The sequence below is a fragment of the Hypomesus transpacificus genome, chromosome 24 (genome assembly GCF_021917145.1).
Source record: "Hypomesus transpacificus isolate Combined female chromosome 24, fHypTra1, whole genome shotgun sequence".
In the NCBI taxonomy this organism is placed as follows: domain Eukaryota; kingdom Metazoa; phylum Chordata; class Actinopteri; order Osmeriformes; family Osmeridae; genus Hypomesus; species Hypomesus transpacificus.
In genome coordinates, this window is record NC_061083.1 from 5,054,949 (window position 1) to 5,074,479 (window position 19,531).

Below are 19,531 nucleotides of genomic sequence, written 5' to 3' on the forward strand. Positions count from 1 at the left end.
ATGTTGCTCTCGAATGTAACTCAATTTATCTGCAACGTTTCTGTAATCTGTTAGTGGCGGAGAAAGGAACTGCTCTTTACAGAAAGCTGACATAACAACGTATGTGGCTGAAGGACATTATATTATATAAAGGATTTCGAAATAATTGTATAAAGTCTGTATTCGTTTACATACGTTGCTACTTTTGAAGTTTACAGCTAGCAGAGGCAGCCCCTAGCCTAGCTTGAGACCTTCCACTGAAATACTTTGGTACTCTACCTGGCATGTTCCACTACTAGCTAGGCTAGCTCTTTTTCGGCTCAAAGAACACATGATCATGCAGCCTTGAGAACAGGTGACATAATCGGACTGGGTACTGTTCATAAACTGTCTTGAAAGTAGAGGTCAAGTGTCTTGAGGTATGTGATTAGCTCATTCATGAGTTAGTAGTCTCTAGAAATAACTAAGGTTCTAGCGTCTCGTTTCTGTCGAGTCCGTATTTGACTTTGACACTGTTTGGAACTCATGGTTGCTAGTTAAACAAGTCATGATTTTGTGAATTTTCTTGAGATGCTTTCAGTTAAACTCATAGTCACCTACCAGGGGAGTATATCTAAACCCATACTTGCTGTCCCGTGTTTACCAGTTCTCTGGATAACCTCGAGTATGGCAGATGTTCAAATGAGTCCCATGGAGGAGATGGTGGAGAGGTTTCTGGACGCAGCAGCAAGGGGGGACCTGGTCAAGGTGACCTCCATGTTGTCACAGTCCAATTCTCTGACTAATCAGAAGGGAGAAAAAGACTGGACCGCTCTGATGATGGCGGCCAGGAACGGACATTTTGATGTTGTACAAACTCTACTGTCTTACGGGTACCCACCTCTACTGGAACACTATTCAAGATTTGCTATATATGTACCCCTTGCAGTGCTATATCTTCTGTGATCGACACACAAATGTTTATACATGGCACGTAGCGGATCACTCTTCTCTTTTTCCTGGTCAAGGTGCGACAAGCTGTCCGTCAACCAGTCTTCCCAGACGGCTTACGACATTGCCAAGTTCTGGGGCCACCGCCACATCGCCTACCTGCTCTCCAGGAACGTGGGCGGTTGGGACCGCGCCCTGCTGGACCCCGGGGCGGACGAGCACGAGAACTACTTCAGCAAGGAGGTCCTGGACAGGCTGAGTGAGAGGCGGTCTGACTCTGCCTGGCTGGAAGCCCGACAGAACTCCCCAGACTCCGTCTTCCTCCTCTTCTTCGGTCTCAACCCTCTGGTGAGCTCCACGGCTGAGGAGACCAAGAAGGCGAGCCAGGGGGAAATGAGGCTGTGCCGGCTGGGGCCGGGCTCTGTCGCGGAGCTTCTGCAGAAGCCAGGGAGCACCGTCATCTTCTTAGGGGTGGAGAAGCGTCGCGGGGCCCCTGGTGCTCTGAGGGAGGGAGGAGAGCCGACGGCCTGGTTCGCTGTCGACACAGACACCGACCCCCTGGGGAACCTTACCATCCCAGACAGGAACAGCTTCTTCCTCAAACATCCCTTCCCCGGGCTTCTCAGGCTGAATGAGGACGATGCTGGTGAGTTGAGTAGCGTTTAGTACAGTTCAATTCAATATTCAATTCAATTTATTTGATCAAGAGGGACAGTGTACATTTATGAACATAAAAATGTAAATGCACCCAATTATAGCCAAAAGGCTAGTTTCCATAGGCAGTCCCCCTGCCAGAGTAAAAAAAGGCAATACAACAGTAGAGTAAAGAAGCACTTAATAGTAGTTCCTCCATGGGCTACAACCACAGCTCTAATGAATGTAAAACAAGTTTGGGGAAAGTAACCAAACCACTGCTGTCCCTGTGCCTCTGGCAGGCATCATGGCACAGGCGCGGTCTGTGTTGGCCTGGCACAGCCGGTACAGCTTCTGCCCCACCTGTGGCAGTAAGACCAAGGTGGAGGAAGGGGGCTACAAGAGGACCTGCCTGAACTCGGACTGCAGGAGCCAGCAGGGCATCCACAACACCTGCTACCCACGTGTCGGTAAGAAGCCAAGTTAGTGTGTTTGTGTGGCACGGTTTTAAACAACCCACGGTTGACCCAAAGTGCTTTCACAGAGTAAAAGCAAAGAGACAAAATCACATATAAACACAGCTCTCAACAGCTAGGAAACCAGAGAGAACAAGTGAGTTATTAGCCTGGATTTAAAAAATTGACAATATGAAGCCCTCTGGTCTAAAATATGAAGACGAAACTTGGATTGATACAGTTATTTTTGAGAATTAATATTCAGGGTTACAGACCTGACTTAACCTCTTCTCACTTTAAATACTTTTATCCTCTTCTCGATTTTAACAGTGCAGTCATTTGAGTGTTCTTCTTTGTATTCCAATCATGATCATGTCTTGTAAAGTAGTCCAGGGTTAATGTGGTCATTGACTGTGACCTCTCTGCAGATCCTGTGGTGATTATGCTGGTCATCCACCCAGACGGTAACCAGGTTCTGCTGGGAAGAAAGAAGACTTTTCCCCCTGGCATGTTCTCCTGTCTGGCAGGCTTCATAGAACCAGGTGAGTTTCTGCTGTACACTACATCTAGGCTTGTATGAGTCCTTTCCTGTGTATGAGTGTGTGTGTTGTTTGAAATGTGTTCTTTCCATCCTTCCTATTGCAATAACACTTCCTGTTTCCTCTCTCCGTCCAGGAGAAGCGATAGAGGACGCGGTGAGGAGAGAGGTGGAGGAGGAGAGCGGAGTCAAGACGGGTCCAGTCCAGTACGTCTCCTGCCAACCCTGGCCCATGCCCTCCTCGCTTATGATTGGGTGCCTCGCTGTTGCCGTGTCGACAGACATCAAAGTCGATGAGAAAGAAATCGAAGAGGCTCGTTGGTTCACACGGCAACAGGTGAGCACATGTAGAGCATGCGCTAGTGACCCTGCTGTGTGTTCGTCATCAATACAAAGAAAAACTTTGCCTTAAATGTAATACAAGGTCATGCAATTTAGTGATGTGATGTTTGTTGTTGTTTGATTTTATGTGTGTGTGTCTCAGGTTACAGATGCAATGGTCAAGGGAACAAAGCCTGTCTTCACCATGCCCCCTCAACAAGCCATCGCCCACCAGCTGGTCAAACACTGGGTTGGCATGACCTCCAATCTTTAGGCCAGCGTTTCTCAACCCTGGTCCTCAGGCCCGTCCTGCATGTTCTAGATCAGGGGTGTCAAACCCTGGTCCTCAAGGGCTGCTGTCATACATGTTCTAGATATTTCCCTGCTTCAACATACCTGATTCTAACAAACGGGTTGTTAACAGAAGCCTGATAACGAACATTCATTTGAATCAGGTGTGCTGGACCATGTAAACATCTAGAACATGTAGGACAATGGGGCCCTTGGCGTCAGATCTCCGGCTATGCGGATCAGCAGCTACTTCAAACCTTTCAGCAGATTCCTACATCTCACTTGACCACGTCTGCTGTACGGAGAAGCAGGTGGGGTTAGTTCAGGTGGTGGACTTTTACTCAGTGATGCCAGTCAGCTGTATGTATCAGGCTGGTGTGACAGCACTTAAACACCAGGGTGGCCTTCAGAAGGAACAGAAAGCCTCCTACTCTGACATAGTCATTTAGCAGATGCTCTTATCCAGAGCGACTTGCATTAAGTACAGGGACATTTCCCCCCGAGGCAAGTAGGGTGAAGTGCCTTGCCCAAGGACACGTCATTTGGCTCTATTCAGCTGCTTTCCCGCCTTCAGATGAACAGTTGATTCTACTGATTCTAGACATCAGTCAATGTAAGTGTGCTGCTTTTCTGTTAAAATTATTTATAATGGATGGGTTAAATGCTATTAATAACTGGCAGATCCTTGACATTGTTTTATCGTGTAAAATCTCTCTTAAGGCATGGAATGCATCATTCTTCTGAAAAAGAGCCATGCCAATTTTAATATTTAGTCAACTGAACTGCCTTTTTAAATCTAGTTATTGAAGTGTCATTGAGATTTACCTCCATCTCATCCATGGAAAACCACTGCTAAGAAGGCAGTCTGTGAGGTTACAGTAGCAGGCCCACATTCAAATCAAGCAACTCAAATGTAATGTTAGAAAAATGGATGTTAACTATAAGAGACATCATTTCTCATCTGATGTCAATGTTGTGTCACAGTACCAAACTCAGTGGATAGTGTTTTAAAGATTAACATAAAGACTATATAACAAGCAAGGTTTCAGTGTAGATTATTTTTGGTGAAGGACAGCACAACATGTGGTTGGATTGTACAGTGTTGGACTATTCAGGTATGTTTAAACTGAGTAATTAACTGAACAATGTCCTGTGTTGTTTATCATTGAAAAGGCCTTGGGAATGTTTGTATCATGATGTGGTAAATGGCTCACTATGCAATAGACATCCGTGTAGTTACTGTACTTACAGGAATGTGATTGGAGCCTGTGTTTTCTAAAGAACCTGGCAACCACCTGCACAAAATTCAAATGTGTGCACACCAATGAACATTTCATTATACATTATATTCCACTCTTGTTAATGTTATCAGTTCATAAACAAACCAGTTTTGTGGTTCATGAATAAATCACAAAAATCATTGATATTTACTGTACAAGGACTCTTGTTTAATTGTCAGTTTTGTCCAGAGTATATTGTCAGGTAGCTTCAGATTAATTATGTTCAAAGTATTTTACAAACTAGATACATTTATTCATATGGCAGTTTTGCATATCATCAATTGGATAGCCCAGCCAACTGTCAGTGTTGCACAGAGAAGGTGTTCACTATATAGTCACTGTCGCATTCAATGGTGTTGCCCACTGTGAAGGTCAGTCTTGGAGGGGCCCAGGTCTGGATGCAGCCGGGGCAGCAGCCCAGGGTACATTTGATCTGAGAGTCTTCAGATGGAACTCTGGAACTCTCCAGTTTTCCGATGGAACTCTCCTCACAGCCAGAGCAGCACAGCAGTATAGCCGGACCTGGGTTTTCATTGCGAGGTAGAGAGAAAATGAAGCATGTGCTTTTGTCTTCTTCCTCGCTTGGAGATGGGGATTCTGGATCTGGCTCGGTAAAACAACTTGCTGCTTGGAGGTCCGTGACCAGGAAGTCTTCTAGCTTCAGAATGTTCTTCTCTACAACTTCCTGTCAGGGGAAGGGGAAAAAAACAGAATACTCCTTTAAAAGAGGAGCGACGTGGTGTTCACCTAAATGGTGTTTAACTCCCATGATGCCTTGCATCATGCAACCATCTCTTTAATAACTCACTGATGTTATTGACCACTTAAATGAAACTGCCATGACATGTTAAATCACCTTGTAATTATGGTGTGAAAATAATGGCAGGATATTTACCTCCGTATGAGGCTTCAACAGCCACTGTCCTATCTGACTGGCCTGGGGGTTAGCTACTTGGGACAGGATATGGTCCTTGTATCTGCAGAGAAAGAACACAAGCCACTGACGATGTCTAAAATGTCGGATCGACTTTTGAGAACAGGAGAGAGTTACTGTATTGTAATTTGATAGTCTGTAAACGTCTGACTTCATATGGTGGACGTGTACAGTATCTTACTCACAGAGTTTTGTACAAAATGGCAAACAGTCCCAGAACCAGAGTCAAGGAGATTAGCGGGGTTGCTGTAGCAACGGCCTCAAGATAACCTGGAAATGCCCGATGACAGACCTTCAAATTAAACCATTAACTCTGGAGACAATTTTCCTTTACATTAACAATCACTGACAATAAAATGTCTACTTCCGACTGGTTCAGACACACCTACCTTCAACAGTAAATGTGATAGTTTCTTGTGTGCGGTTGTCTGCCAGCAGGTGAACTGAGTATGTGATGTCGGGTTGAAGTTTATGGAAGGTGTGTTGCCTTACATCAGGCCACACGGTGAACACTGAGGCATAGAGAAGAACACCATGTGATCAATACATCCACATGACTGAGACAGTTTAACATCAGAGTGTTTTGTCCCACAGGACTGCATGCAAACTTTGAGAGACCTGGGTTAAACTTAGGAGTTAAAAAACGTTAACGTCCTCTGAGAGGCAATTTGGGGTTTAGAACAGGACGTATAAGACACCTTAAAAGCGCATCAACAGACAACAAACATCAAGATCATCTACAGCAGCCGTTAGAAATGTCACCCTAGACCAGGCCCACAGTCAAGATGCATGTGCTGTCCCTTTACTGCAGTGCTGGTACCTTGTTCCTGCTTCCCCTGTTTGATCGCCAGTTTGTACCCCTCCACTCTGATGTGGGGCCCATTTATCTCCGTCTCCCACTCCCACCTTGCAGTCCCTACGTCACCTGTCACGTCGATGTGTAACTTGACGGGCTTTGAGAGAACTGAAAAAGTTTGTGAAACAGACCAACAAATTTAAACAAAACCCGTTAGAGGAAATTCAGTTTGTTGTTGATAGCTACAGGATGTATTACGTTGGATTATAGTCATTTTGGAAGAGGGTGGTTGGTTCAAATGCATTTGAACTGAACAATACAAGCATTGAGAGAGTGAGTAGTTTGGCAGGGCTCACCTCCATTCTCCAGGCTGACAGGAAGTGACTGTGGAAGGCCACACAGACTGTGGTAGATGGGGTAGATGCTAACCGTGTAAGTCTGCAGAGGAAGGACATGTTCTGGAGCAGGGGATGGGTTTCACAAGAGTAGAGAAGGAGGGCAGGCGTCATGTCATTGGACAGCATGTCATATTCTGCCACGGCAGCGTTGTCGTCACCACGGTAACTGGCCCTCCGTACTGTAGGACCATTTCCATGTGTTTTACCTGTCAAGTCGGCAGACCTGCTGTATCCATCCACCCACCTCCAGTGCTTAGATTCAGGGTTTGCATGGGAGGTCCACTCTATGGCAAACTCACTGGCAGGCAGGGAGGAGTTCTCCATGTCCCACTGAACCACCAGGAAGACCCCTCGAGACCTCACCCACAGACTCCTCACTGTTGACATAGCTGACAGGAACAACAATAACTTAAAGAAAAACTGTTGGTTTTAGAGAGGAAAGAAAAGGTTTTAGAGTTATCGTTTTACTAAACACTAAAACCCGTGAGTATGCGGCCTTATCTCATAGGAGACAGGCCTGCCCAGTGTCCAAAAACAGCGGGACGTAGTGGGGACGCAAACTCACCCTGTGGAGGTAGGGGGTGGATGCGGAGAAGGGAGGGAGGGGAAGAGCCTGCGCTGTTAGAAGCTGTTACAGTGACCTCCCCCTCCTGCTCCCGCACGGACAGCTCCCTCCTGAGCTGTGTGTTGTCAAAGGTCACGTTCTGGGACCGGCCACCACTGTCTGTCTTCGGTGTGTAGTCCACCCGGTATCCAAGGATACGACCTTTAGCCTCATGCATGTTAAGAGCCTGAAAGAGACACAGCAGATGCCATAGTCAACATAACTTCCTGGTTAGACACGTGATCTTAAGAGGCGTTGGGGACAAGCATCCCTGTGAAGATTTACATAGTTACAGGTTCTCTAAATCCAAAACTGAGGTGTACAGTAATACACATCTGACCTTCCACATCAGGATCAGATGATGATCTCTACTAGATGAGGATGATGGCCTCAAGTGGTAACAAACCTCCAGGCCTTTAGAGGGAGCTGTGAGAAAAAAAACACAGAAATGAGATCCCACAGGATTATTCTGTTCCCCTCAATTTTCACCCCTTACCTACTCCTCCCTAGGCCCAGGGCCAACTCACCCCTTTCCAGCGTCATGACTGGAACCTCATTGCTCCATTCGCTCCAGTACCCTGCCGACCCAACACACGCCAAACTGACACAGTAGTTTGTGTAGGGCTGAAGGGCTTTTATCGTATAGACTACGCTTTTACCATAAACGACAAGGACATCTTCTTGTACCTGGCAGGAAAACCATATCAAGATGGTAGGGCCAACAATATATACATAGCACATGCTCATGGTGACCTTAAACGACCTGACTGGTCTTATGCAGTCAGTACCTGGGTCCATGAGTGGTCCGTGCTAACTCGATAGCGGACCTGACATTTCTTGTGTCCTCTGTCGCCAGTCCAAGACATAGATACAGAATCATCCAAACTTTTTACTGTTGTGATAGATGGAACAGGAGCCTTCACTGCATTGTGATCAAGATGATAAGACAGGAACTAAATCAGCCATCGTTCTTAGAACAAGATTAGATACCAGCTTAATTCTCGTGAAATTGCTGCAGCTCCACGTCACAATCGGAAAGAACTAACCTGCATGAACCATGTCCACAAGATGTGGCCTGAACCAGCCCTCGTCCTCCTGCCGGCTGCCCCTCCGGTGGAGCGTCAGGTTGAACTTTGCAAACCCGTTTATAACCCTCTTGCAATAAGTCCTATCGGTACTGAAACTGAAAATCACAGGAGAACCACATGACTGTATCACAGCACTTTAAATTAATTCAGATTAAAGAGTGTAACTTTACATTTAGTCATTTAGCAGAAGCTCTTATCCAGAGCGAAGTGCCTTGCCCAAGGACACAACGTCATTTTGCATGGCCTGGAATCGAACCGGCAACCTTCCGATTAATAGCCCGATGCCCCTAACCGCTGTGAGTGGTCAGCCATCTTTACTCACTTTAGGATGAAAGAGTAAGTGGTGTCCTCACAGTTGACCAACTCGGTATTCCAAGAGAAGGACAGGCGGCACAGGCGGGAATTCAAATAGCAAGAGATGTTCAGGGATACTGCAGAAAGATGTCAACATAGAAAGATAAAGAAAAAAAGGGAATCATCTGAACTTGTGTTTCTCTGATATCAATTGTCTTTAAACGTCTTGCTTACAGTACAAATAAATTACACTAACCACAAAATAGAAAAGTTGGCAATTTGGCAAAAACTGAATATCTTGCCATGTTGTGTGCATTGAAATGTAGACCCAGCCCATTTCCTATCTGAGATTGTCGGTGATTAGACAGAAGCTTCTTACCAGGGTTATACTGAGAAGAGTGGGCCTCACAGTCTCTGACGTCACTGACACAGATCTTCTTATTATTATCACACGACTTGAGATCCTTTGCCTGCAAGGTCAACTCTGGGTGGATGGAGCACACATATAATATCATGATAAAGATACACTGCTTAATACGAACATGTACATGTACACAACATCCACTAATACAGTCCCACTGAGAACCCATATTCACCCAATTTGCAAAGAGGAACTCTTGAGGTTAGAGAAATACTGAATTACTTTCCACAAGCTGTAAAGATACTAGAATCGTTATAATAATAATTATTATTATTATTATTGTAGCGCTCATCCTGTCCTGCCGTAGGTGTCGTTTCTGGGTGCGGGGGATCCAGTTTATGACGCACTGTACAGAATGAACTGCGTTCGTTCGGGGTGTTCCCGTTTATTAAATATAAAAGCGGTAAAAACAGTATGACCTCCCGTCACCCTGGCCTCCCGTACAATGGTGCCCGTGACCCTATATAACTTGATTTGATTTTGATATAACCTTTGACCCGTCACTGCTACCTATGGCCGAGCCGAACATAGGTCACCTGTGCCCAAACATAAACCAACCACCACAAACCACACCCAAATGAAACAAGCCCTATTAACCCCATAGGTGAACAATAATGGCTCCAACAATAATAATAAATTGTATTTCTAACGCACTTATTATTTGAAAACAAATCTCAAAGTGCTAAATAAACTACTATAAACTACATACCACAAGGGTGACGTGTTTCAGATGGGTCATTGCTCTGACAGGAGGTTCTCTCTGGAGACAGAAGAGGAATGTTAACATCTTAAAAGTTACCAAATGTCCTAGCTACAAAGTTGTGTTTTTCGTTTTAAGGATGCACAGTTATGCACTTTTTCTTAAGCTCTCTTATGCACTTTTTGTAAAAGCACCCTCTTGGAAGTCGCTTTGGATAAAAGCTTCTGCTAAATGTATAACACGTACATGTAAATGTCACAAGATGCTATCAGTCCGAGACTAAGGTGACTCACCCAGTCTTAGGAAGCATGTGCCTAAAAACATCCAAAACAAAATGTCACTTTTGGGCCCCATCTCAGACATAGGACTGGAATGCAGAACATTAGATGTTTGAAGTGTTTCCTCAGCACAGGAGCAAGTCCTAAACTTGCCAAGCCATCTATGTAAGAGTATCTAGAGGGGGAAGGAACACTGCTGATCTGGATCTGTCACTCCTAGTAGCTCACCACACAGGATATTTCGCCATGCTTTCTTGTCATGCGCGTGCTGTAAGCTGATTCTTTTAAAACCGTATTCTGTGTATTGCACTGAACGTTGTTCTTTTTCATTTTTCTCCACAAGCCATTACATTTTTAAACAGGTAAGGCATGGAAGTAGATTGCCCAGCTTGTTTGGCCAGCCTAATCTGTTGCAAGGTATGAGGTATGTGTATGAATGTCTATGATGTGACGTAATGCCGTATGATTATGCTGCCAACCATTTTCCCCAGTATCTAACGAAAATAAACACAATTCAATGCAGTTAATTTTATTTACATTACAGTGCTCATGACATATACTGTGCATCCCACCGCTTATTAATATTCATTTTATGAGCATTGCAGTGGCCACAGTGATGATTAGTTTAAATTGGGATTCTTTGCTCCAGATGTTATTATTAAACTCGGCTTCAAGGGGTCAGACCAGGACAGGGATGTTAGCAAGGTGAGTGAAGAGTCACTCCCATAATTCCTCCTCACTAGGCAGGCTCTGGGCTCCAGAAAGAGACTACAGACACACACAGATAAAATAGAACATTTGAAGAAAGATGGCAGTTGATAACGTCAGTTGGTTCTGACGTAGTGTGGTGCAGTTGTGTGGTTTACCTTGTGGGTGTCCATGGATTCAAAGTCACACCTTTGTGGACAGAATGCTGCAGTGCCATGACCACTGGCTGCGACTTCCTCCAGCCAGGAGGGAACTTCCTGTTGGGACTGTTACCGAGTGAGTCAGTGAGTGAGTGTGAGTAAATCTCTAAATAAAACAACATGTAAATACCCCTTCCAGAACTTTGACCAGGGAGTGAGCCAATGGCGTGTCAGCATCTGGCTCAAAGAACGACACTGCCCGTCCAGTGTTGCCACAGCGACCAGTCCTTCCGATGCGTTGCACATACTCATCGATGCCGGAGGGAAGGTCAAAGTTCACCACGTGCTGCACATGCTCGATATCCAGGCCTCGTGCTGCCACCGATGTGGCCACCAGGACAGGATACTTACCGGAACGGAAATCGTGTAGGGCTACCTCCCGTTCCTGCTGCTCCCTGTCTCTGCAAGAACAGTCACACTTTTGAAGTGACGTCATCAGTCTTGGTAACCCCGGACCAGGAAGACTCGTCCAGACCATTGGCTGTTAAGACGTCCACATTCTGATTAGCAACTTACCCGTGGATGCTTGTGGTGGGAATCTTGACCTGGGAGAGAAAGGTGGCGATGAAATCCGCCTTCTTCCTAGACCCTACAAACACCAGAGTTCGCTCGGGGCCTGAAACCAAAAACCCCGCAAGATCAAAGCCGACATCTTCATCTGCATCTCACATCAGCCTGCTAAAAATGCACCCAGTGTCGAGGCTTTAGTTTAACAGGCTAACAAAGCCTGTGTATCAGAGTTGACCTGTCGTCTGCAGCAGCTCCACCAGTTGGTCTCTCTTGGAGAACTGGGTGACCTGGATCACGCTCTGCTCCACATCGCAGCAGGCTCCTCCCACCTGACCCACCGCCAGGAAGATGTAGTCCGTTCGAAGGAAGTCGGCAGCCAACCTGGGGCGTGAAACAGAAAAGGCTTTCATAAATGCTACACGATCGCCTCACTTCTCCATACCTCTTACAGGATCACACACCTTTGAATGTCCTCAGGGTATGTGGCGCTGAACAGTAGCGTCTGACGTTCCTCTTTAGGGGGCATTCCAGGTGACCCCACGAGGGAACGTATGGCGGGTTCAAAGCCCATGTCCAACATCTGGTCTGCCTCGTCCAGAACCAGGTAGCGCAGCTTCCTGACTCCTACCTACAGCCCAACATCAACATCAGTAACTTGTCCATCAACGATCGCCTTCACCCACACACCACCGTGTTGCACATTCTGAAAGGGGAGGACCAGGGAGGTGACCATGGTGCAGATGGTTCTGACAGATGTTTTAAAAAGTGAGGGTACTGGTGCGATGATCGAAGTGTTTTAGCAGTAGACGGGTTGCGATTTGGGTTCCCCCCCCCCCTTGTTCAAAAGCTTTCCGCACCTTTCCTCTGCCGATGATATCCATCAGCCTTCCTGGAGTCCCACACAGCACGTTGCACCCCCGCATCACCTCCCGAATGGCGTAGGCCGAACTGATCCCTCCATACACGACCACCGGGCGCAAACAACCACTTGGGGAAGGGAGGGGTCACAAGGACTCTTCACACATACAGCTTTCATCCCCACATTGTCTGTCCTATGTGAATGAAGTCGAAAGGTAAAATAAAGAAAAAACAAATCAACGAATGAATGAATCACCCGTAGGAGAACTTCCGAGCATCGAGGTAGATCTGGTTGATGAGTTCCCTGGTGGGCGCCACAATGATGACCTCGGGCTCCTGGATCTGCTTGAAACCATCTGCCGTGACACCGTCGGACATCAGGGTCTGGAGGATAGGGAGCAGGAAGGCAGCCTGAGGGAGGGAGCGAGGGAGGGAGGTTGACAGACTATCAATGACTATATCCAGATACTACAGTACTGTAATATTCAGAATCATGTGTGCGGGCAAAGCTCACCGTTTTCCCTGATCCAGTCTGGGCACAGGCCAGCAGGTCTCGTCCAGTGGATACGATAGGGATGCTGTGTTTCTGGACTGGAGTGGGCTTCTTGTAGCCAGACTTGGTGATGTTCCTGCTCAGGTTCGGACACAGACCAGCCTCCTCAAATGACTGGGCCGGAGAGAGGCAGAGCAGAAAGCTTAACCAGTGGTGTCGCATTATGGCCGGGCTTTTAAAATGAATGCTGGTGACAGTACGAGAGAGACGGGAAAGGTAGAACAGAGAGAGGATGACATGCTGCAAATGGCCCGGGTTGGAATCAAACCGCTGGGCCGCTGCTGAGAGGCCTTAACCTATGTGGTATGCATTTATCCTCACCATGATGGCAGGTGGAGGGTCTCTCCCACGTACCTCCACCTGGATGTTATCAAACTTGTCAAAGTTGACCCCCTTCTGGAACTGAGAGAAGATGGAGGTCTCGTCTTCAGGAGGGGGAGGTGGCACATACGTCACCTTGGGACCTGCAGAGGCATCACAACACACGTTCATCATCATCACCATTTTGTTAATTGCCTCCTCTGACATAGCAGAGAGTTTGAAAAGAGGATCACTGCAACGTGTATTTTCATTTTCTTCCGTTTCATTGTCAATATTAGGATACTCAAGATAGAACGTGAAACATAAAAATCTTCAGACCTGCATTGTGGTTTTCATCCAAGTTGTCATCGTTGGATGCATCTGTATGAGTAACAGAGACGCCTGTGAGCCCTCACAGACTACGTGTTCTGGTCTCATAGCAACAACAGAGGGTACAGTTTTATCCACATGGATCGCATAATCTCCTAACAACCGTTACCTGTTACATCCCTTTGTCAAACAATTTTTCAACTGAAAATATGATACAAAAACTATGAGGAATGTTGATATCACGACATACACAAAAGGCAGATATGAAACATACCAGGGAATGAATTGCTGAATCCATCACTTCCTCCATCTATTGTGCTTCTGTCACCTGTGGGAGAGCAACCTTTGAGAACAACTTTTCATTTGTAACAGAGATGGTAGGATCCAGAAATGATGCAAACATACCTCTTCCTTCAATTACATTTTCTCTGTTCCGTGAACTTCCACTGTCTGGGGTTCAAGGGGCAGTAATCATGTCAACCAACCACATCACTCGCTGTGATGATGTGTTTGTGTGTATTAAAATGTGTGTTTACATGGGATCACACATTACCGTTATCGTTCCCATTGGGCTCACTCCCTGTATAGGGGGGATAAGACAAGGTTTGGATCATGCGGGATTAATGAGCAGAGCCATCTTGTTCTCCTTGGTAGTGTGGGTTAACTGACTTATTATGACCCAAAGGCACACACACCAGAAAATATAGCAAAACAATGAATAAATCCTGGTACAAAACAAATATTGTGCAATTCAGACCTTTTTCAGGTCCTGTATCAGAAGCGTCACTGCTCAAGCATCGTGCACTATCCCTTCCTCCTCTGCTCCCTCGACCTCCTGTGGACCATGCAACGCAAACACAGCAGTCAGACATCTCTTCAATGTAGACGGTTCTACCTAGGGGATTAGAGGATGGTACAGTTGAGAGTTGGAGAAGAGAGGTGAGAACTTTCCTCGTATGCCTCCCCAGGAATTAACCTCTCCAAAGGTTGAACGTCTATGATTATCTGAAAATGCAACAAAAACAAAATCATAAGAATCTGACATTTTGGGATTTGTAACAAAACAAAGTATTACTAATACTGTTGCTCACTCTTTGTACCATTTTTAAGAAATGTGATGCATCCCAACTGTCTCATATCAAAACTGTTTTGAAAAGGGATTATTTGAAAGGCATGTTTGTGAGATGACAGTTGACAGTTGACCTGAGTTGGAGCTTCCGTCCTCTGCTGGGGTGGTGAAGCCTCCTCCCCTGACTCCACCTGCAGCACATACACCATCACCCAGCTTGTACAACACACATGTCAACAGAGCCACCTCTGGTTGTGTCTTGAAAAACACCCACCTTTACCACTGACCTGTCCCCCAAATTGCCCTCCATTGTTCCACAAACTGTTTCCACCATCTGTGAACGATGACAGTCTTAACACACAAAAGATTTTTCAGTTTCTTCTAGAGTTCGATTATACTTACCATTATTGGTTGAAGTCCCAGTGAACACCTACAAATGAACAGCAAGAGGGGTTTAATTTTTTACTTGAACTCAGATCAATCTTCAACAGATTTTGAATCATTAACTCTGTGTGGCTCTCACAGTATTTCTACCTGGATTTCCTCTTCGTCCCAATTCTCACCCATTTTTGTTTTTAGGCTCAGAGGATCAGGTGATTTCTTGAAAAACTAAAAAGTACTACTATTAGTTTAGTACTACCTCCAACCACCAATTCAACAGTCATTCATGTTTTCTAGTGCACATTGCACCAGCTGATATAAGTCATTAAATTACTTTGAAATTACCAATTAAGGTGAGATTAGGGTGGGGCATGACGATCTAGTTACTGAAATGTTGGTTTTGGATGTATGTGATCAAACTGATCTCTAAAACAACATATTTGCAAGTTAATTCTCATAAATCTTCAAGGGCGGGTTTAGACACGTTAATAATGGGATAGGTCTAAACCTGGCAACCTCAAAATACCCCGTATGTTATTGTTGTAGCTCCTTTAGCTGGTGGTGGTGCCTTGGTGCTGCAATCCTCGGTCGCTGGATTCTGCCGCATCGGGGAATTTCGATCCATTCTTACCCCTTCAAATTTGTTGTTCCCCATCAGAAATAACGTCGTTAACTAAATTGAAACGTCAAAGTGATACGTCAGTTAAGTTGTTTAGGTTCTTATAGTTAGCATAGGTACCAGTTTTAGCGGGACTAATAGAGCGGCTAACAATACATTCAGCTAAGCTACGCTAGCAAGAGCGAGCTAACAAGAAATTAGCATCTGCATCACATCGGTGGCTGGCTTCCGCGGCTGTCATGGACGACAAATCTTTTACTAAAGAATTAGATCAATGGATCGAACAATTGAACGAGTGTAAGCAGTTATCGGAAAATCAAGTCAGGACACTCTGCGAAAAGGTGAGTTATGCATTAGGAAATAGACGAATTTACTCAACTATTGTAACTATGTCAGGCTAACACTATTCTTTTACCAGCCATTTCAGATCGTGGCCTAGCTCTAAGCGCCTAGCCTAGCTAGCCAACAAGGCTAGCTAACATTAGCTAACCCTGACTGTAAAAAAAAGGGTGCGAGCGAGCTCTGAACTACAACGTTCACTGACTTGCCCATTTGAGAAATGTAGACTAACAACTTTGTTCATTTTGTAGATTTCGACTGCAAATAATACGAAAATAGTAGAGCTATGATCTTTTTGGTCAAAGTTACGTAAAAATGTAAAAGATTTGTTGGCTACTTACAATGGTTTCCCACGTAACATAATTTACAGTAATTATACTGGTCCTTATTAATAAACAGCCTGTCGCTGGTACTAGTTACTTATTAGCAAGCTAGCTAGAGGTTGCATCCCCTTGATCTGTTTATGTGCTGCAAAAGCGGTGTGTGGATATTTTAATTTGGCATGACTGATGAAACCAGATATGTCTAACACATTTTACGTCTCATATGTCTAGGCCAAGGAGATTCTCACAAAGGAATCAAATGTGCAAGAAGTGCGATGTCCTGTGACCGTCTGCGGGGATGTCCATGGGCAGTTTCATGATCTTATGGAGCTCTTCAAAATTGGTGGAAAATCCCCTGACACCAACTACCTGTTTATGGGTGACTACGTGGATAGAGGGTACTACTCTGTGGAAACGGTTACTCTACTCGTCACATTAAAGGTATGGCTTCAGACAGCACTGAAACAAACTATTCTGTTGCTTCCTCTAAGGTCTGTTAGGTTGCACTTGCATTCTGCTGGCTGAAAATGTATCCGTAACCTGGCTGACGATACTGTTGCCTCTTTTCTCCAGGTTCGGTACCAAGAGAGAATCACTATTCTCCGAGGAAATCATGAGAGCAGGCAAATCACTCAGGTGTATGGGTTTTATGACGAGTGTTTGAGGAAGTATGGCAATGCCAACGTGTGGAAATACTTCACAGACCTCTTTGACTATCTCCCACTAACTGCACTTGTAGATACACAGGTGAGTCAGAAACATGCCTTGACACCGTTTGTATGTAAGAATTTACACCCCGTTTCAACCTACCCATATAAAGCAAATAGATTGACTTTTCATTATTGCTTTCCTTGCCGTGGTCAGATCTTCTGCCTTCACGGAGGCCTGTCTCCATCCATAGACACTCTGGATCACATACGAGCCCTGGACCGCCTGCAGGAGGTCCCACATGAGGTAGCCATCTTTATATTCGCCCATGTGCCCTAGAACACTGAACATGAATGACTTGGCAAATTAAACATCAATGGTTGGGAACTTCATTTTTTATGCAATGTAATTAATTTTAACTTCCGGTTTTTACAGTACTACTAATTTCCATATTCTGTTGTTGCTGTTGATTGTAATTAGCTTGATTTTTAGTGGCACAGTGATATAAAATAATATTAAGTACGTGTATGTTATTTTTGGTAGAATCGTTTCCGATGCATGGTTTGATTTCCGTTGTTGAGACTTATGTCTGCTGTTCACCAGGGCCCCATGTGTGACCTGCTGTGGTCTGACCCTGATGACCGTGGCGGCTGGGGCATCTCCCCCCGTGGTGCCGGCTACACCTTCGGACAGGACATTTCTGAGACCTTCAACCATGCCAACGGCCTAACCCTGGTCTCTCGTGCCCACCAGCTGGTCATGGAGGTACGAGACAGTGACTAGCTGCAGCGCCGCGCCGGCTAAGCTTTCACCAGACAAGCTAATTTTCTTACGTTTTCTTTTTCTCTCCTGCAGGGATACAACTGGGGCCATGACAAGAATGTTGTCACCATCTTCAGTGCGCCAAACTACTGCTATCGTTGTGGCAACCAAGCGGCTATTATGGAACTGGATGATACTCTTAAATATTCTTTGTAAGTATAAAGACTCAATCCTTAATGGTTGGATCATTTATTCCTGTACTATACTTCTCAACCTTTATCCCTAAACACGCTACTGTTCTTTAGCACAAAATTGGTGTACATGTTTTGGTCAACTGTGTTGTGGGCAAAGTCCTCACTTTAGAAATAAGGGCGTGTAGTGGTTTACCAAGTAGTCTCCTAACTGGTTTGTTTTCTCGCTCTTCCCCCCAGCCTACAGTTTGATCCTGCTCCTCGACGTGGTGAACCCCATGTGACCAGACGTACTCCTGACTACTTCCTGTGAATGTCCAAAGCTATCCTCGTTGTCCCAAAATCTCCACTTAAAAATTTGAATATACTGTACAAGGGAGGTTTAATAATTGGAGGATAAGGTTTAAAAAGAAAAAGGAAAAAAAAAAAACCTGCAAACAGTTAAAACAGGGAGCAAAAGCCCCTCTATGGTTGTCTAGGATATGCTGTCATTACGCTGTGCTGATGAAACATTTACAATACATGTTTAAGATTATATTCTGTTTGTTTAATACATGTTTAAAATGATTGAAATATGAAAGTACCAACGTGGACCAAAATGTGCCATATGATCTTTTAAGACATGTAAAACTCGCAAGTTTTTTTAAAACAGCAATATAGCCCTATTTGATCTCTCAATGACACATCTCATAGCAAATACAGTAAATTGTGCTTTTTTTGTTGCAAAACTATTGGTAAGAGTGCTTAAAGTAGTAAAACGGTCATTTTTAGCAACTCAGGCCTAATGGCATGCAGAAAAGTGACTTGTGCTGATGGATGTCCCCAGCCAGCGTATACCATAATTTGAATAAAGACAATGGACGTATGATTAAACAGTTCTGTTGACACTCGTGTTTTTTTTCTAATACTAACGATATGCAGTCTGCCTCATAACATTCGAGTGCTTCGGTTTTATACTTTACAGATCAGTTGAATTAACTGATGTAAGGAACCTAATAATGGCTCGTAGATCTAATTTATTATAATAGTTACTGATGTAATAAAGTCATAGCCAGGAATTCTTCAAAGCTTGGCATGGTGAGACAAGGCCTCTATCTCCTTTGCCCTAGATACGTTGGAGGCTCCTCAGGAATGTCCACCTCTTTGGATACGCTATAAAGAAATTGTGTAATTTGCCATTTCACGCTGTTCCCATAAGTAAAAACATTACGGTAAATAGAGGACGTGGTTTTATTTATTTGTAATCTATGGATATTCGTTGTAGAGAGAATGCATTCGTTGCTTTCATGAAACGATGTTTGCTTCTTGCGCCCTTCCCCCAATGCGCGTGACACGCGAGATTACTCAAAATGTACGCTTCCGTAGCTGCCCCAATTGCCCATCCCCCGTCTTGGCGTTAGCATAGCTATGCTAGATAGCTTGCTAATGTAAAGTTAACTCATTGTTGGCTGGTTTTTAAATATTCTATAACATATTTACCGTCAAACAGGTTGGTATCGTTGCTATTTGCGAGATAGGTAGCAGAACATATACATGGTCATTGAATTGTGGTTAATCAATTAAATCGAGCTAGTTAGCTAGCTACTGTAAATAGTTGGTTTACCTTTTAGCACACCAACCATACCGGTTTGAAGCATCCTAGTGACACTAAGTAATGTGGAAGCAGTTGAACTGCTTACTTTAACCGACTCCACGCAACAAAAATAAACCGTAATAGTTTGAATGCAAACCAACCTTTTGTTTGGACCAGTGTGCTGTGAGTGTAATGTATTTTTTCACCGTACGGCTTAAATTACATCA

The 19,531-nt window shown here is 44.7% G+C and overlaps 4 protein-coding genes across 12 annotated transcripts; 2 read left to right on the forward strand and 2 right to left on the reverse strand.

Annotated features, from left to right (window-relative positions):
* Positions 1–34: 34 nt before the first annotated feature.
* nudt12 (nudix (nucleoside diphosphate linked moiety X)-type motif 12) lies at positions 35–4,290 on the forward strand. 3 transcript variants are annotated; one of them, XM_047048203.1, is made up of 7 exons: positions 35–99; positions 626–851; positions 987–1,555; positions 1,845–2,012; positions 2,426–2,539; positions 2,673–2,872; positions 3,020–4,290. In XM_047048203.1, the coding sequence occupies exons 2-7, from the start codon at positions 646–648 to the stop codon at positions 3,128–3,130; spliced, it is 1,368 nt and encodes a 455-aa protein (XP_046904159.1). In that variant the 5' UTR covers positions 35–99; positions 626–645; the 3' UTR covers positions 3,131–4,290. The 3 variants fall into 3 exon arrangements, with proteins under 3 accessions (XP_046904159.1, XP_046904157.1, XP_046904158.1); XM_047048201.1 differs by having other exon boundaries at positions 63–398; XM_047048202.1 differs by having other exon boundaries at positions 63–334.
* A 301-nt stretch (positions 4,291–4,591) lies between these two features.
* LOC124486531 (interleukin-6 receptor subunit beta) lies at positions 4,592–10,037 on the reverse strand. 2 transcript variants are annotated; one of them, XM_047048205.1, is made up of 16 exons: positions 9,956–10,037; positions 9,672–9,722; positions 8,921–9,025; positions 8,570–8,678; positions 8,206–8,342; positions 7,948–8,081; positions 7,687–7,846; positions 7,500–7,585; positions 7,121–7,346; positions 6,762–6,944; positions 6,514–6,615; positions 6,182–6,325; positions 5,751–5,873; positions 5,547–5,631; positions 5,323–5,404; positions 4,592–5,112 (listed from the first exon to the last, which is right to left on the reverse strand). In XM_047048205.1, exons 1-16 carry the CDS (start codon positions 10,023–10,025, stop codon positions 4,729–4,731), a joined length of 2,181 nt encoding a protein of 726 aa, XP_046904161.1. In that variant the 5' UTR covers positions 10,026–10,037; the 3' UTR covers positions 4,592–4,728. The 2 variants fall into 2 exon arrangements, with proteins under 2 accessions (XP_046904161.1, XP_046904162.1); XM_047048206.1 differs by lacking the exons at positions 8,206–8,342; positions 8,570–8,678; positions 8,921–9,025; positions 9,672–9,722; positions 9,956–10,037 and having other exon boundaries at positions 7,687–7,737; positions 7,948–8,040.
* Positions 9,750–15,504, reverse strand: LOC124486533 (ATP-dependent RNA helicase DDX4-like). 6 transcript variants are annotated; one of them, XM_047048209.1, is made up of 20 exons: positions 15,376–15,504; positions 15,003–15,077; positions 14,871–14,898; positions 14,743–14,802; positions 14,603–14,659; positions 14,351–14,404; positions 14,157–14,234; positions 13,953–13,979; positions 13,805–13,849; positions 13,674–13,727; positions 13,409–13,450; positions 13,091–13,233; positions 12,731–12,883; positions 12,473–12,627; positions 12,216–12,345; positions 11,820–11,986; positions 11,594–11,739; positions 11,365–11,464; positions 10,807–11,249; positions 9,750–9,976 (listed from the first exon to the last, which is right to left on the reverse strand). In XM_047048209.1, the coding sequence occupies exons 1-19, from the start codon at positions 15,502–15,504 to the stop codon at positions 10,955–10,957; spliced, it is 1,938 nt and encodes a 645-aa protein (XP_046904165.1). In that variant the 3' UTR covers positions 9,750–9,976; positions 10,807–10,954. The 6 variants fall into 6 exon arrangements, with proteins under 6 accessions (XP_046904165.1, XP_046904166.1, XP_046904164.1 ...); XM_047048210.1 differs by lacking the exon at positions 9,750–9,976 and adding an exon at positions 10,456–10,708 and having other exon boundaries at positions 13,124–13,233; XM_047048208.1 differs by lacking the exon at positions 9,750–9,976 and adding an exon at positions 10,456–10,708.
* On the forward strand, positions 15,381–18,616 carry LOC124486535 (serine/threonine-protein phosphatase 2A catalytic subunit beta isoform). The gene is made up of 7 exons (XM_047048214.1): positions 15,381–15,809; positions 16,362–16,571; positions 16,704–16,877; positions 16,995–17,084; positions 17,382–17,543; positions 17,634–17,752; positions 17,972–18,616. Exons 1-7 carry the CDS (start codon positions 15,708–15,710, stop codon positions 18,042–18,044), a joined length of 930 nt encoding a protein of 309 aa, XP_046904170.1. The 5' UTR covers positions 15,381–15,707; the 3' UTR covers positions 18,045–18,616.
* The last annotated feature ends 915 nt before the right edge of the window (positions 18,617–19,531 follow it).